This window comes from Podarcis gaigeae (assembly GCF_964106915.1).
Source record: "Podarcis gaigeae genome assembly, chromosome: 10".
NCBI classification, from domain to species: Eukaryota; Metazoa; Chordata; class Lepidosauria; order Squamata; family Lacertidae; genus Podarcis; species Podarcis gaigeae.
The window spans coordinates 16,847,368-16,865,842 of NC_139686.1; the positions used below are offsets into that span (position 1 = coordinate 16,847,368).

The 18,475-nt window shown below is 46.4% G+C and overlaps 2 protein-coding genes across 3 annotated transcripts in view; one reads left to right on the forward strand and one right to left on the reverse strand.

The window, feature by feature from the left end:
* The window catches only part of LOC310826170 (aldo-keto reductase family 1 member B1-like), a 29,421-nt gene extending 27,065 nt beyond the window's left edge, over positions 1 to 2,356 (forward strand). For both annotated transcript variants that reach the window (XM_083700871.1, XM_083700872.1), the window contains exon 10: positions 1,817 to 2,356. In XM_083700871.1, coding sequence (XP_083556997.1) covers positions 1,817 to 1,859 — 43 coding nt within the window. In that variant the 3' untranslated portion in view covers positions 1,860 to 2,356. The remainder of the gene's footprint in view (positions 1 to 1,816) is intronic.
* Positions 1 to 18,475, reverse strand: part of LOC310826186 (tigger transposable element-derived protein 1-like) — a 1,677,490-nt gene that overhangs the window by 379,856 nt on the left and 1,279,159 nt on the right. The window lies entirely within an intron of this gene.

Here is an 18,475-nt window from a genome sequence, read left to right on the forward strand (position 1 = left end):
TTTCCTCAGCCCATGAATTCGTGATCAGTACCAGAACCAAGTCTTCAGGCCCTTTGACACTAAAATCTGCTCCTGTTTCCTCCCCCACAGAGTTCTTTTCCAGAATCTGAATTTGCAGGTGGGGCAGTCTGTGGGGGCAGAATGTTTTCAGTTGTAGCCACCTCTATAGAGGACTGGGAGTTGCAATCTCTTGTTGATCTACTACAAATAACCCAGAAATCTGCCAATAGTGATTATGGCTAATGCTGGCCCTTTGTTAGAGGACATTAAATCAGTTTTCACCCAGTGGCTAAAAAAGCTGGTTAGGTTATCATTTAATCATTTCTGACAACTGGCAGTTATGATTAGCCTAAAGTTAAAAATTGCCTGACCTGTGAAACAGGTTCGTTATCCTTACCATTGGTAAGCATGACTACTGACTTGGTCACACTCTGCTATAGTTTGGAAGCTCTGAGTGTTTAACCAATTCTTTAAAACAGGCTCTTGTCATTTTCTCATTAAGATGTCCTCCTGTAAGCTTTACCACAGAATCCCCACCACCACTTTCTGTTGACGTATCTGCCGCTTTTAGAAGCATTATTGATTAGCTTTCCCTCAGGGCAATCTCGAGGCCTGCTTTAATTGCTACATCAGTGGTGCAGTCCGGACCTCTTATAGTGTCTCGGGGATCTTCCGCTTTAGATGGTAATGTTTAACTTCGCTTAGAAGTTAAAGGAAGCCATCCCTGCAGCCTCTGGGAGGGAACTTCCTTCTCATTCTGCTGAGTGGAGTCCTGGATGTCTTGTGCCAAAGTCCTGCCATGACAGCACCGCTGTTTGAGGTAGCTGGTTTATCAGAATGTAGCCAAAGAATCGCTTCTCAGTTCCAGAGGCAGAGAAGGGTTGAAAACGTTTGGCCAGCTATTTCCCCATATTTCTTCAATTAAAGTGTAGATGGTTTCTCTCTTCATACTTTCTTCGTGTGGCTTCTTCCACAATTGTGAACATTCAGCATTCTGCTTTGAGGTTTGAGGTTTAGCTTGCTGACTACAGTATGGTCCTGGTTTCTTAAGGTTTTTTTAAATGGATGATATTGCTGCAAATTTCAAAAATGTCCAGCAAAGGTAAACTTTGTGGAATTGTCTTATCGTACTTTGAAGGTTCAGCATTTTGCACTCAAATTTGAAGTTCAATTTCTGGACACTGCTGTAAAATTATTTAAAAAACAAAAAACTGTGGACATTCTTCCTCGTACAGCAAGTACATCCATTATAGTACAGTGGTACCTCGGGTTACATATGCTTCAGGTTACATACGCTTCAGGTTACAGACTCCGCTAACCCAGAAATATTACCTTGGGTTAAGAACTTTGCTTCAGGATGAGAACAGAAATCGTGCTCCAGCAGCATGAGGCTCTATCAGCTAAAGTGGTGCTTCAGTTTAAGAACAGTTTCAGGTTAAGTACAGAGCTCCGGAACAAATTAAGTACTTAACCCAAGGTACCACTGTACTAAGTATTTTCATGCTGCCAGCTGGCGTCTGCTGGGGGTGATGCTCGACAAGGCCTTAACAACTTGTGACCCACCTCCTAATTTGCGTTTTTCCAGATGCTCAACAAGTCCCATTTTTTGTACTTTTAGGGGGGCAGGAAAAACTGGGGTTTGGGGTATATGACTAGTAGGCAGCATTTTACTTGTTGGTTCACAAATTGTACTAGCCTAAACAGATACTTTTTGAGAGTTTAGGGTGCTCCATGCTTCCAGTTTGCCCTGGTTCCCCTAAAATAGGCATTGGCATAAGTAAAACCAAACTTCTGATTTAACTCTTTCTTTTCATAGGTGTGCCAACCACAAGGATTATCCGTTCAAAACCGAATATTAAGTCTGGTCCTGAAACTTTTCAAAACAGAAAATGTGGACTTTTTGTGTAGACTTCCTGGCATTAAAAAAAAATCTTCTATAAACCTTTTCCAGCCTAGATGCGATATGTTCTGAGCAGAGGTATTTTTAAGAACAAAGTGGTGTGTCATCTTTATTTGGCAGAATCATTCTTTCCGATATGAGCTGTTGGAATTATAGAGAGGTGAATAGTAACATCCAACTTTTGTACCACCACCTTCTCCCCTGGTTTCTCCCCTCATCTGAAAAGACAGAATATGTTGACACTTTTTATGGGAGACACAAGTTCTAATGCATTTTGTGTTTTAAAACTGTGTTTTTTTTTCTGGACACACCTTTGCCTTGGCACCACACTGGGAGCTTCTAAGTTATAGGTGTGTGTGCAGTCTGTTCGTTGCTACATGGGTAGCTCTATCTAAAGGATTTGAAGTGTTGTCTTCTTACAGTATTGCTTCTAATAAAATTGCCTGGTTGCTATAATGGTGTGAGTCGTCGTTTCCTGTTAATAAAATGCATCAGTACAATAGTTCAAAAACTTAGACCTCTCCTGAAGATATATCCCTTTCAGAACATATTCAAATGCAGAAATCACTGCTGTCCTAGGAGAGAGAGACCAGACCAATATGCTTGCTTGATCTACAATTGCAAAACCATTGCTAACTAAAGCAGTCTGCCCAGAGAACTTACTTATGAGGAGGCATACAAATGCTATTAAATAAAATCAAAATCAGTTATCTATTATGTCTGTATCAGACCCTCTATCTGCTGAGGCAGAATGTCACTGAATGCCTATTTTTGGGGAGCAACAGGTCTTACTTGGTGGTTTTCCAGAAGCATTAAGATTAATGGTTTTTTGCTGTAAATGGGAAAGACAAGTATGCTAAATTGCCAACCACAAAGCATAGCTCTCGGGACTTGTTCTCATATTTATCATCTTTGCGGTCACACATCAGATAAGTGGAGGGAGTGTAAACCCATCTTTGTATGGAGGCTGACAACGTGTAGTGTTGAAGCACCATGTATTCAACTGAGGGTTAGTAGACACAACCCCGTAACTCCATTACAACTTTCAAGTAGGGATATAATTCATCAAAGCGTGCATATCTTTGAAAAGTAATGAGGTTTCATGGACTTAATTATTGCCAATAACTCACCCCCAAAAGGAGCTTACAATTGTGCAGTTCCACTTTGCCACACACCAACAACACCTTTGAAAAAGAGAAATTGTGCTGGGGCCTCTATGGGCATCCAATAAACACAACAAATTTTCTGCTGAAAATGCAAATTATTTTAATAGAAACACAGAGTTGGGAGTGCAGCACTGGATTCAGTGAAAAGGGGAAGGCAGTTCCTCCACAAAGTGGGTACTAAAATTGAGAATATCCATCCAGGGGGTGCCACATTTTTTGCCTCACACAAAAATGCGCCATATTACAAAAGATTACCAGATTCTGCCCCTGTTGGAGGGAGCCTGGTAGGTCATCTAGTCGAATGCTCCTCAATGCAGGAACTATAGAGCTATATGACTTGAGCCTCTTGGAAAACTTCCAGCAACTACCACTCCAGGCAGATGGTTCCACTGTCAAACTCCCTTAATGTCAAGAAATTTCTATTTGTGTTCAACCAAAATCTGCCCTCAAGACCATTATATCTAGTCTGGCCCACTGAGGCAGCAAATAACAAGTCTGCCCTGTTATCCATGACAGACTTTCAGGTATTTGACAAGTATTAGCCAGTGCTACGCCCTTTCTGTGGTCTTGATTTATTGTCTCCAGGCTAAACCCACAAACCTTTCCTCATCAGACTTGTTTTCCACACCACTGACCATCTTTATATTACCCTCCTCTTTCTTAAAGTGTGGCGCCCATAATTGGACACAAAAGGCCTTAGGTTTGCAACAGGGCAAACATAAAATGGAACTGTTAATTCCCATGACTTGTCAATGATGGTTTCATTAGAACAGCCTAAAATCACATTAATTCAGCTGCATCACACTCTTGTCTCATGTTCAGCTTGTGATCGGCTAGATTTCCAAGATGCTTCTCTCATGTACTGCGGCCAAGTTCCAGATCTTCCATCTTATAACCATGCGTTAAAGGCAAATTATGACATCTGCATCTCGCGAATTTCATTATGTTAGTTTTGAATTTTATCGCTGACTTCTCAGGGCAGTTGAAGTTTCTCATTGCTACCGATTCTCACTTCCCTGAAACATCTATATAGAAACATCCATATAGAAGTTAAGACTAGAAATGGCTACTAATCATGATCGTTTTACTACTTCCCCGTATCAATAGGACTCTGAATATCAGCTGCTGCAGAACACAAGCATTGCTCTCATCTTGTGGGTTTCCTATAAGCATCTGCTTTGCTACTGTGGCAACAGAATATTGGACTAGATAGGCTTCTGGTCTGATCCAGGAAGGTTCTTGATATTTTCTTGAGTTAATGGGTCCAGCTGGCATATAAGATGCCTTTATATTTCTTGTTAGACGGTTCCCATGCACCACCACTGTCTCTTCTTGTGGCCAAGTCATCTGGAATGGACCCAGAAGAATGGTGGGGAGGCACGAGCTGGGGAACCCCCACAGGACAAAAGACTCAGAGCCTGGGGATTGGTGGTGGGATGGCAATGAGTGGTCAGAGGGAGAAGCCTGGGAGGAGGAAGTGTTTGGAAGCTGAAGAGGTAACAGGGTTTAGTGAGCAGGGAGAGTCTGTGCCAGAAAGAAGTCCAAAAGTGGAAGCTAGAGACGAGGGCAGCTGAGGCAGAGATGAGTCAGGCTGCTGAAGAAGCCAAGGTGTCTCCCTCTCCTGCTGCAACCATCTATAATACACTATTGCGTGTGTAGGTCCCCAGGCCACCCCTCAAATAACTTCACACATAACACGTAATTTTAGTTTTGGTTTTTGGGCACTATTTTGGCCACAACTTTATTAAAATACAAAATCAGTGAGTGGTTGTTTAGACATTGGTTATGACTATCTGTCCCCCCGCCTGGGACAGAACTGACATCCCGAGGTCCGATCGGTAGCCAGTAGAAGAGAAAGTCAAACTGGGGGTCATTTGAACTAAGCGTCGGACCCACGCCGCTCACCCCAGCAGCTCCCCGAAAGCTTGCCTGCCCGGTCCTATAACAAGGATTCCCATAACAGGGATTGGGCGGCCCTGGTCCCATAACAGGGATTGGACGAAATAATGGCAAGCCCCAGGATTCCTTTAACGGAATTCCCTTCAGCGCAATAGGAGGGGCAGGCACCGCCTGAACCCCTCCACCACCAGCATATTATAACCAATGCCTAACCGCCACCCGAGCTTTAACGCTCGCCGCCAACCACTCACAAACCCAACCAGGAACCTAATTTTTTAGCCACAGCATCCAACCAAATCATTCCCCAAATCAGAAAGGTGCACTCCATCCGCCCGGTAAAGGGCTGCCGCCTTGAAATAAATGCTGGGGTGGGGAATAACCAGCCCACCCAGCTCCAAAACCTTCTTGCACACTGCAGAGTTAATGCATATCCTGGCCTTCTCAGCGGCCTCCGGGCGGGAAACACCGCACCAGGTTTGCCTCTGCAACAGGCGAGACCAAATATTCTCACTGAAGGTAATGAGGCTGCCAATGCCTCCAAATCCCTTTTTGGATTGAGGTGCGCAAAGCAAGGCAATCAATAGTTGCCACATCATTTTCCCCCAGCTGCACCACTATGGCCATAGGGTGGGGAGGTCCGAGAGCAGCCGGCGACCAATCAGCGGCATAAACTCTCCCCATGACATTCCGCGTCTGGAAAACCATGACACTTGCATGTGCTGTGGGAGGCCGAGACACGCTCCCCTTGCAGACTGCCTCGCTCTGCTGCCAGCCCAATGAACGATGCTGTGTCCCACTATCCAGATGTGGACCAGCGTGGGATCTACAAGGGTAGTACCAAACTCAGCATTTGTTTCGCACATAACCCTTGAAAGCATTAGATTTCCATGTCCCAAATCCTTGATCCTGGCAGCTGAGAAGCCCCAATGGGCCACCATAGTCACTGCACCTATGTGAAAGGAATGAGGGGCGAAACCAGAGGCCGAGATCCCACAAGCAGAGATGGCCTTACGCATGACTTTTGTGAAGTAGTGTTGCGCCAAAGGGTGACCATTTTCAAGCATGAGTAGCGGGCCGTCCCCAGGAGGTCTCAAGGCCAAGTACTTCCTTACATCCTTGACCGGGCATGGGCCCACCTCCCCAGTCGCTGGGAGGCGGACAACCTCCCCCCGACCCAGCTAGTCAGTTTTGGAGTTGCGCACTACGAGTCTCAACTCCAAAAGGGGAACGCATATATCCTGAAGGAGCAACCCATGAGAACCAGCAACTTCTAGGATCGAGCCAGCCCCCCAGGGGAACAAAAAGCCAAATATTTCTGTATCCAATAACAGGGCAAGGGCCCACCTTACCCGTGACTGGAAGCCTGATGATGGCAACCCTGCTCACTAGGTATGACTTAGAGCTCCAGACACTTATGACAAGCTCCAAAGCAGATAAGGAAAAATCCTGAGGCAATAAGCCTCCAAACTCTCCGCCCCGTGCTGGCTCCAACACAATTTCCCCAACCCTCAGTACACCAAATTACAATGGAATACTGAAAGATGTCTCGTCTAGATTTAGAACCTGGAGACAAGTCTTAACTTGTTGCGGATACTGCATAGGTCAAGATTGACCGGCTTCCTGCCTGCAGTCCTGTGAAGGCTGGAGTCTTTTCCAACCTTCCGAGACCCTGCGCACGGCACACTTTTAGAAGGGTCTCTGAAAAATTAAAGCTTTACTCTAGCAGGCATTGCAGCGGACTGAATTCTGATAGATTTAACAGTGCATCCGATCTGCAGCAGGTAGGCCAATTACTGCAGGTCCTGCTCAGAGAAAGTTCCTCTGAATGGCTGAAGACTGCCAGCTAAACGCTAAGGAATCAGTCCAGGCCTTCTCATAAGACCTGAAAGCAGAAGGGGAAATGTAAGCTACTACTCCTCTTAATTATAAATTGTTGCCAAAGCGCCACGGGAGCTCCAGAAAATCCGGCTATAGCTGGGCGTCCGGAGCCCAGGATCTCAAGCTCTCCAACTGAAAACAGGATAGAGTGACAGCGAAAACATTAGATGATCCCGTAATAAAGCGAGCAGAAACGCAATATTACACCTTAAGCAGTGCAGCTGGAAAGCACATAAAAGGGGGCGGAGACTCTGCCAAAGCATGAGGACCATTTTGCCAGGACCCTCACACTGCCTGGTTATCAGACCAAGGCAGACCCGACGGTCCCTGTACTCCTCAGTCCAGATGTGCGCTGACACTACAATGGGGAGAACTCAAGAAAAGTTAGGTCACATGAGATAGCCTTGCCCTGCCAGGCTCAAGGCCACTGTACAGGATGATGAAGGGACCCCGGACCATGAGACCACCTGGCCGAGCAGGAATGGAAGGGGCAGCCTGGAACAACCACCCTGCATGCCAATTATTATTTTTTAACTGACTTAGCAATGATAGAATCTGACAAAGCAACATTTGCTATCAGAGGAAGTATTACAAGAATAACGTCCTTCACGGCAAACAGCTTTTCCACAGGCAAGCAGAGGTATGGGCAACAATATCCAGCTAGCCCCTAAATACGTTAAAGGGGGCAGTAGGAGCCACTGTCCTATCCACTGCCAACGGAACACCCAGCTCCTCAGGGAATAAAAAGGGCGTCCAGTAAGCCCAAGCAGGGGCTGGTGTCACACGAACCAGCCAGTGAGATAATCCAAATAATGGTACCCCCAGTTAAACGAGTCATGACTCGCGATGTTCAATCCAGAAAGACGTTAAAGGACTCGAGTGCTGCACAGCCTATAGCGCAACACATTGGCATCGCCTTTTCAATGTAAGGACCATCCAATTAAAGCCCAACTAGTTATAATCTTGAGGATGAACCGGCAGCAGCCTAACAGCCAATTCAATATCGCATAATGCCAACCAGGCCCACTTCCAATTTGTTGGTAAGCTCAACTGCCTGATCCAAAGATGCATATTTCACGGAACAAATTCCAGAGAGTCATTCACTGAGGTGCCTTTGGGATGCGATAAATATGGATTATATGGGGCTTTCTTAGGGACGATCCCCAAAGGGGATAAATGAAAATCAGGAATAGGAGAAGAATCAAGGGGATCCCACCAAACATCCCAATGAAAGCTGCTTCCTAACCTTCTTTCTTGCTACCACAGGTAGCTCTCTGACTGGCTTTTGAGTTGCTGTATTCTGAGCCACTGGTTGAAAAGCCAGAGGAATCCCAAACCTTGGGAAAACCCTTCCCACAAGCACAAAACCACTGACCCATCTAGATAACCTTTTAGCCAGGCTTTCAAGGAGGATATTTTTATGGAAATAGGGGCGAGAGGTATTGAGTTATTGCTTGCCAGCCCCCGCTTGGGCAAGATGCCCTGCCTTGTGTTGCCACCATGATGTGTAAATTTACAGGGCCAACACTGGCCAGAAACCCTAAAGAAGTCCCAACAAAGCTGCCACCGGGCCAGCTTCCTGCATACCAGCTTCAGGTTCTATTGCTCAGGGAATTTCCATTTAAAATGTGGAGCTGCGCAAGTGGTCCACATGTCCCTGTTCCTGCGATCCTAGCGAGCTGAGGGGGTGATGGCAGCCCTGCATCTAACATTCCCATCATAGTGAATTACCACTTATAGAATAATGGGGTTAGAAGGGACTCCGAGGATCATCTAGTCCACTCTCCCACAATATAATAATAATAATAATAACAACAACAACAACAGTAATAATAATCATCATCATCTATTTGTACCCGCCCATCTGGCTGGGCTTCCCCAGCCACTCTGGGCAGCTTCCAACAAAATTAAAATACAGTAATGCATCAAACATTAAAAGCTTCCCTAAACAGGGCTGCCTTAGATGTCTTCTAAAAGTCTGGTAGTAGACATCTGGTGGGAGGGTGTACCACAGGGCGGATGCCACTTCCAAGAAGGCCCTCCACCTGATTCCCTGTAACTTGGCTTCTCACAGTGAAGGAACCACCAGTAGAGTGATGAGGGACAGTGATGAGGGAGCATAAAGCTGTCCCATACAGGGACCAATCCTGCAACCTAGGCATTACTGGCACCATACACTGACCAGCTGAGCTATCCAGGATGATCCCTAAAGACCCGGAACAGCCTCACCCTGACCCCTGGAGAGGTCCAAGGTGATGTCTGAATCATCATCAGAGCCCAGGGATGATTTACCTGCAAGGAGGTGTAAGCATCATCCCTGCTCCGCTTTTTCCTGCCTCTGAAGACTCTTCCTTCTGGAAGAAGGCACCTGGGGCATCAGCAAGTCATCCTCTGCAGGAGAGGCAAGCTCTGGAGGCATCTGCAAAGGCCCTGTCATAGTCTGCAAAAAGAAAAACCTAAACATGTGAGGAACAGGTGAAACCAATGCTTTGTGCACCACATGGGAACACTATTCAGGCCAGAAACGCTGCCAGAGGCCATCAAATTCTAGGGCCAAGCGGGCCAAGCCCTAGGATCACCTGCTAGGCCAGCATAAATGTTTCCAATGAGATAACAAACTCGAGGCAGCCCACTGCCTGTCCAGGTACCCCTGTTAGCCCTTTAGAGGGAAGCACCTCCTCAAGAAACCCAAAGTTCTTTTTGGGAGCAATATCACAAATGGGCCAAACTACCCAGCAACAAAATAGTCCAAAAGGAGCAGCTTGTTTTGCTTTGTATAACAATGGCTAAGTGGGGGATATGAAGCCTGTCTCCCAGGTCCTAGTCCTGTACTCTAGCCACTAAGCCACAATGGCTCGCCTCTAAAATGGCAGTTGCCATTATCAGGGCAAAACAAACTTGAAGAAAATAAACTTGTTCAGAGACAGCATAGTTAAAGAGCATACAAAGAGTGCTCATTGGAGGCACAGAGAGCCTCTGGCTCCACTCCGTCTGCCTAAGATATACATTAGCAACAAGTGAGCCTGCAAACAAACAGATACATTCTTAATAGAGAGAATGAGTCACATGTCACAGAGACTTAACAATTTACTGTACTGCTAACTGTAGCAGGCTTAGGCTTGAAAAATATGTGCAGGCCGAGCAGGCCGTGATGGCCTCCCTGCTTCAGCTCTCTGCCTTTTATAGTCTCATTGCAATATTAAAGGAACTCAATATAGAGTGCCCGCCCAAGGCTAGATTAAAACTCGGCCAACAGCACTGAATGCACCCAAAATAAAGCCAACCTTTGGGGATGCTATAAACGAAAGTGATACCAGCCGAGCTGGGAACAGCCCTGACTAGCCCCACAATTAAACAGGCAAAAAATGGGGAAAATTTTTTTGCAAAAGAAAGCTCCTAATGGGGGCTCTCTCCCTATAGGGAAAGGCAAGCCACAGATACAGGGAGAATCTTCCCACAGGCAGGGTAAGGGGTGGGGTGAGAAATCAAACAGGAAAAAAGGGAAATTAGATTAATTAAGGGACTAGAGAGGATTCAAAAGAAGGGGGGAAATAAAGAAATGTAACCAGACATGAGAAGATTGCTCTTGATCCGATGCACTCTGCAAAGAGAAAGAGAAACCAGAGTGCACCAATATTTAAAGACTATGGTCCCTCCCACCCAATTTGCAACATACAATTTGCCCCAGCAACCCGGTTACCCAATCATGATGCCAGGCAACAATTATTAACCTGCCTGGCAACAAGAGGCCTGGCCTGGTGGCCCACACCGCAACACGTGCTCTCATTTATTGGAGAACACGCTTTAACAAAGACTGGGAAGAGAAGTTGCTGAATTGCAACTTATTACCAAACTTAAAACCATGGAGAGACCTGGTCTGAATAGTGACATTGGATTCTTATCTCCTTATACACGATGAAGCTATTTTTAGTCATCTCACCCCTTGCTTTTTCTTGTAAGACCAATTGCAGTCGTTAACAGGTTTACCACACCTGTCAGCCAATCACTCATTCCCACCACCCTTCTGAGTAATACCCCTCCCCACCCTCTCACTATATATAAGGGTCTGGTGACTTCTGTTTCAGTGCACAGTGGTACCTCTGGTTGCGAACGGGATCCGTTCCAGAGCCCTGTTTGCAACATGAGCAGAATGCAACCCGCAGCAGCACATCTGCGCACGCGCGTCTGCGATTTGACACTTCTGCACATCCACGTGACGTCATTCTGCGCCTCTGTGCATGCACGAGCGGCAAAGAGCAGCAAAACCTGGAAGTAACCCTTTCCAGTACTTCCAGGTCGCCGTGGGACGCATCCTGAAAAAACGTATCATGAAGCAAACGTAATAAGAGGTATGACTGTATCTAAAGAAGTGTGCATGCACATGAAAGCTCATACCAATAACAAACTTAGTTGGTCTGTAAGGTGCTACTGGAAGGATTTTTTTTATTTTATTAACAAAGCAGCAACTGAAAAATAAGCTGAACATCAGAATTACAGCAATAGTCATATGGTTAACAAATCCATACGGCAATCAGTACTCAAACAATATTAGCAACATTAATAATAGAGCAGCTAAAAATAATAGAGCTGCTAAAAAAATAAGCTATTTATTCCAGTAAGATCTTTACACAGGATGGCCTCTGTGTCCTACTCTTCAACAGCAAATAATAGTTATCACACCAAAGAATAGCTTAATATTCAGGCCTCAGCTATCCAACTTCACCTCAGCTTTCTCCGGTATATGCCTCACACATCTGCCAGTAACCAACTTCCCATATTGGTTATTATTTTTTTAACCTCCCAAAGGGATTTTCCAGACCAATCAAAATAAATTTACCTGATCTATAAATATTAAACACAATCTTTCTCTCTCTCTTTCCCCGCTTTCAGAACCTGTTGAGCGTCGAGGTCCCCCAGGCCACCCCCCAAAAAAACAACCAAATGGCAAAAACCAAATGGCAACAGCCAATCAGCCAAATGGACAAATTTCCCACCAGGCCCCTGCCCCAAGGCAGACAACCCCATGACAGGCATAGCAAGGTCAGAGGACAACGAACGCCCCCTCCCCTTTTTCAGGGAGGGTGGGCAGGTGATTCAGTGCACGCAGCCCAAGGCTGTGAGCCCTGTATTTAAGACCTCTGACCCCTCCCACACTTCAGCAATATAACATTCTCCCCAGCAACACTCCTTGCCCAATCACAGCATGTGGCCAATTTGCCCAACAACAGTGGGGTGGCCTTTTTGGCCCCCACCGCAACATGTGCTCTTATGGAGAACACGCTTTATGAAGCAACGGTCAAGGTCTCAAAACCTTGAGAGTCACACTCTGGCTTCATCAGAAAGAGGTCACAGAAAAAGGTCCCCAAGGACGAAAGATAAATAGGGAGTCATATACGTAACATTTATCTACATAATTATCAGTTGATGTAACCTTGTCACCAGCCAACGAAAGCCTTTCTGCTGCATTAAGAGCCTTTGAGTCTAAGCTCTCTCAAAAGGAAAGAAGGGTCCTTATGGCAGTAAAAGTTGCAAGGAGCTAAAGAAATTCTTGCTCTGTTTTTCCTTTTTAATTGTCACTCAAAATTGTCACTCAAAAATTCTGAGCATGCTCAGTCCTGGGTGTTCTTTGGTGTGGGTTTTTCAAATACCTCAACCACTTCAATTTGCAGAGCTGCCTCTGTAATAGGTGCCACATAATATACACTCTGTGTTTGTAAGAAACCTTTTTTTTTAGTGTGGTAGCACTCAAACTTTGGAACTTCCTGCCTATTGACCTCAGACAAGTGCTTTCACTGTACTGTTTTTGTTGTCTGCTGAAAACATTTTTGTTTAGTGCATCGAGGTCCCCCAGGCCACCCCAATAACTCACACTTCACACATCAATTTTTGTTTAAGGTTTTTGGCATGAATTTGGCCACAACTTTATTTAAATACACACACGTGAGTGGTTGCTTAGGCATTGGTTACGACACTCTGTCCTTGCCCCAGGGACAGAACTGACTTCCGGATTCCAGCAGAAGCCAGTCAGGGAGAACCATATGGAGAGAAATGAAGCTGGGCATCAGTCCCTCATCTCTCACCCTCATGCCCCCTGGGGCTGGCACGGCCCAAGTCTGATGCCAGGGACTAGGAGGAAAGGGATGTAAGCCCCTGGATTCCTTTAACGGAATTCCCTTTCAGCACTACCATTGGAGGGGTAGGCACTTACCCCGCCACCAACCAATTTTAACCAATGCCTAACTGAAGCCTTATTTACCTAGGGATCCATCAGCCTCGCCATCCGCTGAACCATGGAGGGAACAAAAGTACCAGGAAAGCAGAATCTTCTTTGGAGAAAAAGAGTTTATTGAAATCTGTACACAGAGACAATCTGTGCACAGAGACAACCAGCAGGATAGCTCCTGAAAGCTGGCTGTGAAGAAATACATTTCAGCAAGCCTTCTTATACCTTTTGAGCATTTCCCCCTCCCTCCCATTCCTTCCTCAAATTTTCCCAATCAGCTGGCAAATGTTCAACTTATTCCCTTATATGGCACATCTATATTGCTTGCTAAACACATTTATACTGCTTGCTAAACATTCCTCATACGTGTCTTTCTGCTAGCTAAGCACTTCCCCCTCCCCTCTTGCTTGTACGTGCCTTTTCTTATCTTTTGCATGCAAAGCAGGAAACGTGAGGCAGGAAAGGCCTTCTTGGCAAGGCTGGTTAGATTTGCAAACAGCTGCATTTCTTGCTAACTGGACTCTTGACCTGCCAGAGTTAGTAAACAGCCATTGTTTGCTAGCTGCCACAACTGCAAAAACAGGATTAGCACAGGGATTTACTGCAGAATCCTTCTTAGGTACAAGGTACAAGGTACAGAGAATACTAAGAGAAATCCTTCCCATCTTCCTTCACTCCCTCCTCTTCTTATGAACAATCTATTACTTAGATTCGTTCTGGGGTAAGGGTCTATATTCTCTCATAAAAGCAATCACACGAGGTCCCATCGTGCAGGATATCATCTTTTCCCTCATATGTTGCAAGCATTGCATCAAGCAGGGAATACAGAAGCAGAAAAGCAAAAGGATTATAAGCGGCCCTGCTATCAATACCATAATATGCCTGATCCAACCGCCATCGGGCAGCCAAGAATATAACCAATTCCATGGATCACCTTCTGTAGTTTTTAGCGGGTTTTCAGCTATCATTGTTTCCATGTGGTCAATTGTGGCCGAAATGCTGACATTATTATCTGGGATAAACATGCAGCAATGAGAATGAACTAACACACAAACTCCTCTCTATGTTGAAGATGTTACCAATGGGAATTCCATGTAGCACCAAACCTGGCCGTTTAGCATAAGGTGGTATGTGCATACACAGCCAACAATTGGAGAGATTTAACATTGTGGTGAACTTCTTTCCACATCTTATGATAATTTTCTCCTTGTGATGTTTTATTCAATAATCTAGTCCCCATCTGTCCATGTTCACCAGGTGCAGCACCTTCCTTGTCTCCTACAACTATGAGAACAAGGAATACTAGGAGGATCATCAAGGGGATAGAAGGATTTGGCCGTTGCCTCCCTCAGAGCCTATGACGCTCATGCCAGCAGAAAAAGAGACACATCCATGTGACAAGGGCAGTTGAAATAACCCCTATCCACCATCCCCAATCACTCCATGGTTCCTCCCACCAATATTCAGGGAGTGTGCTCATTGTTGAAGAGCCCACTGATATTCGTGCTCGATTACCTGTTGAGCCTCAAGGGTGAGAGCCTACCGGTGAGCTGATGCTCCCACTATGTGGGTCAACTTTCCTACTAACCCTGTTGGGTGGATTGAACTCTCGTGCTGCCTCCCTACTGACCAGGGCATAGAGTAAATCAATACAGAATATAACAGAAAAAAAGAAAAGAGAAAGTCCTTATGAAAGTATTAAATGTCCTGGTGGACTTCCTGGATTAGTCCTGGCACAGGTTTTCACGTTGGGGACGCTGCCCGCGGGCGCCCCTCCCATCCAATTCTTCAGCTGTGCGTAGAGATATCAGCTTCCGGTGTGATATCAGCAGAGCGGTCGTCTGCCAGGCATCTGGAGATAGTCAGCCAAAGGGAGTTCTCTGGATCTGGTGTAACTGTCCAGTCTGAAATGGCTTTCTTCACTGAGTATGGTGGACCCAAGGGGTAATGCCGGCAACTTTCACGGCCGTGGGTGTGGAGAGCAGGACGGTATAAGGTCCCTTCCAGAACGGTTGTAGCAGCGTCCGTGCCCAATCTTTTACCCACACTTCATCACCTGGCTCGAACTGATGCAGCCAACACACAGGGGTTGCGAGCCTGGGTCCACCTGTCGAGACAAAAGAAAACTCGGAAGAATATCTGGACTTAATTATTCAATTGCATATCCTGACCAGCATGTGGGGACAACATTCTGACATATGGGACCGGTCTCCTAAACACAATTTCAAAGGGTGACAGATGGGATGTGTCCGTCTTAATGGGAGATTGCGGACCCTGAGTAATGCCAGGGGTAACATTGTCACCCAATTAGACCCAGTTTCCTGTGTCAGCTTGGATAGCTGATTCTGGGGTCTGTATGCTGTATGCAACTTTCAGTTAATTTGTAGTGCCTTAGCCAATTCCTGCAACATTGAATGAACAAAGGCTGGTTCATTGTCAGCTTCTGCCCCTTTGCCAGGTTTAGGGCTCTGGTGAGCGCAGTTAATTCTGCCAGCTGGGCCGATGTTCCAGGCGGGAGTGACTTTGCTTCGATCACCTGGTCCTCCAGGGCTACCACTGCGTAACCTGCCTTCCGGTGTCCAGCCTCAATGAAGCTGCTTCCATCCATAAACCATGATGGCCACTGGGGGTCTGCTTCATCTTTAAGGTAGGCCTGCTAGAGTACACCTCATCCATTACTTCAATGCAGTCATGTGTGGGCTCCTCACCTTCTCCTACCGGTAATAGGGTAGCTGGGTTGAGGGCTGTGGTGACTTGGAATTTCAAACGCGGATGTAGTAGTAGCATCTGACAGTTCCTCATTTTAGCCTGGGAGAGGAAATAGGTCCCTTTGGCAAATGGCACGCTGATTCTTTACTAAGCGGCCTCGCCCTCCTCTTCTTCTAATGGTGGACCTCCCGTCTTCAGGGCCATCAACTTCTTTGCCTGGTACTTCTCCTTTTTCCTCTGGGCCTCTCCTTCCCTCTGAGTATAAGTGGTCTGGGCTAGTTCCAGCATCCATTCAAGGGTGTGGCCCATAAAAACCTTCATGTTTTTTTTTTTTAAATGTTCCTGCGGATATCGGGCGCTGCCTGGGCTACAAAGGCCGCTTTAAAAATTGGGGCGTTGGCAGCCTCATCTGGGTCCACGGGGGTATACTGGCGGTAGGCTTCCTTCAGCCTCTTTAAGTAGGCTCCAGGGGCCTCCTCTGTCCCTTGCACTATTTCTCTGGCCTTCACAAAGTTGGTGAGTTTTCTGGCTGCCCTCCTCATGCCATTTAAGACATTCTGGCGATAAGTGGTGAGGGTATTTTGCCCTTCAGTGGTCTGATTTGCTGGGTTTTCCTCAAATGAAGGGTTTTGGTTCCTCCAATTACAAACTTCTGCACTAGAGAAGGGGACATGTTGAACTGTATGAGTTCTATTGGGCACCACCGCATCAGGTCCCGCGGGGGCCAGAGGGTCATACACTCTGTGGAGAGGCATCACTCTGGCCGCGCCCTTTTCCTGTGCTTTATGTGCCCTATGGAGGGTCACACTTTTCACTGCCTTCCCCACTCTTTCTGCCACTTCCTTTTCTGTTCCCCTGTACATCCCGCTATTTTTAACAAATGGGGACTGGCGTCCACTTCTCCTGCATAAGGTTCCACATACTTCCTCAAACGTTCTGCCTGTTCTTATTATCATCTGTCAACTTGACTAATCTTTTTACAAATTCCTCATCCTCACCATCCTCTTCTCTTTCCTCCCTTTCTTCATCTTTGTCCAGGTCTAACAATGCATTGTCCACGGGATTGGGGGCTGGGCCATCTGCTCCCTGTGGCGGGGGTGGTGCCAGGGCTGTTGCCGGGGCATAAGGCGGTGGGGGCATTAAAACTTTATCTTCTTCCCTCTCTGAGTCCTGGAAGACTGGGGGTTGTCCTCCTGTCTTCCTGACTGAGCAGATACGGCTGCCTGAGACTTCTTGGCAGCATGACTTCAGCCGGGGGGGGGGGTTCTTTTCCACATTGGTCTTCCATGTGGAGATATAGGGGATTTGATCAAAATGGACATTCAAAATGTTCTGATATAATGGATTAACGAGTTGCAAATCAAGGGTCCCGGTGGACGGCCAATTTATTCTTTTGGGTGGGCCAATCTAATTCACACAATGTCCTCATCCCCCCCTCGTCAGCTTGAATCCCCAAAAGCATTCCAAAGGGGTGCTTTTACTTTGGCCAGAACCCATTTCTTCCAGATACTCCGCTCCTATTCACAGTAAAAATTCTCTCACACTTCATATACTACAGATTGTGATCTGCGCGAGGTCGCCCTGGCAGAAAATGCACAATCCTGCAACCGCTCGGCCAAGGGGAATGCTAAACCCCGACCTTCATACACCAAGACAAACACTGGAGTATCCGGTACACACACACACCACACAGAACACACCAAAAATCACAATATATATATATCCCTCCCTCTTTTGTTCAAAACTTTTGCTGGTGGCACTCTACTGCACAACCAGTCCCCTTTTACTTAACCTTACTGGCGGCACTTTGCCACGGCCAGTGGAGGTGGATCAAGCCTCCTGCCCTTTCCGTCGGGCTGCCCTTTCCGTCGGGCTTACCTTTTCCGCTGCGGACCTGTCCCCTTCGGCGCCGTCCTATTTTTCTCCCTCAACAAGATGTCTCCACTCCAGAACAGTGTGGCTGGCTCCCCCCACGAAACAGGCGGGGTGCGCACGGGAGCCTGCAAACGCTGCTGAGCTGTTCACCTTGGTTGAGCCTGGCCCTCCGGTCCGTATTGGGGAGGAGGCTTATCCCGGACGAGCCCCCAAAGAAATGAAGCCTTATTTACCTAGGGATCCATCAGCCTCGCCATCCCCTGAACCATGGAGGGAACAAAAGTACCAGGAAAGCAGAATCTTCTTTGGAGAAAAAGAGTTTATTGAAATCTGTACACAGAGACAACCAGCAGGATAGCTCCTGAAAGCTGGCTGTGAAGAAATACATTTCAGCAAGCCTTCTTATACCTTTTGAGCATTTCCCCCTCCCTCCCATTCCTTCCTCAAATTTTCCCAATCAGCTGGCAAATGTTCAACTTATTCCCTTATATGGCACATCTATATTGCTTGCTAAACACATTTATACTGCTTGCTAAACATTCCTCATACGTGTCTTTCTGCTAGCTAAGCACTTCCCCCTCCCCTCTTGCTTGTACGTGCCTTTTCTTATCTTTTGCATGCAAAGCAGGAAACGTGAGGCAGGAAAGGCCTTCTTGGCAAGGCTGGTTAGATTTTCAAACAGCTGCATTTCTTGCTAACTGGACTCTTGACCTGCCAGAGTTAGTAAACAGCCATTGTTTGCTAACTGCCACAACTGCAAAAACAGGATTAGCACAGGGATTTACTGCAGAATCCTTCTTAGGTACAAGGTACAAGGTACAGAGA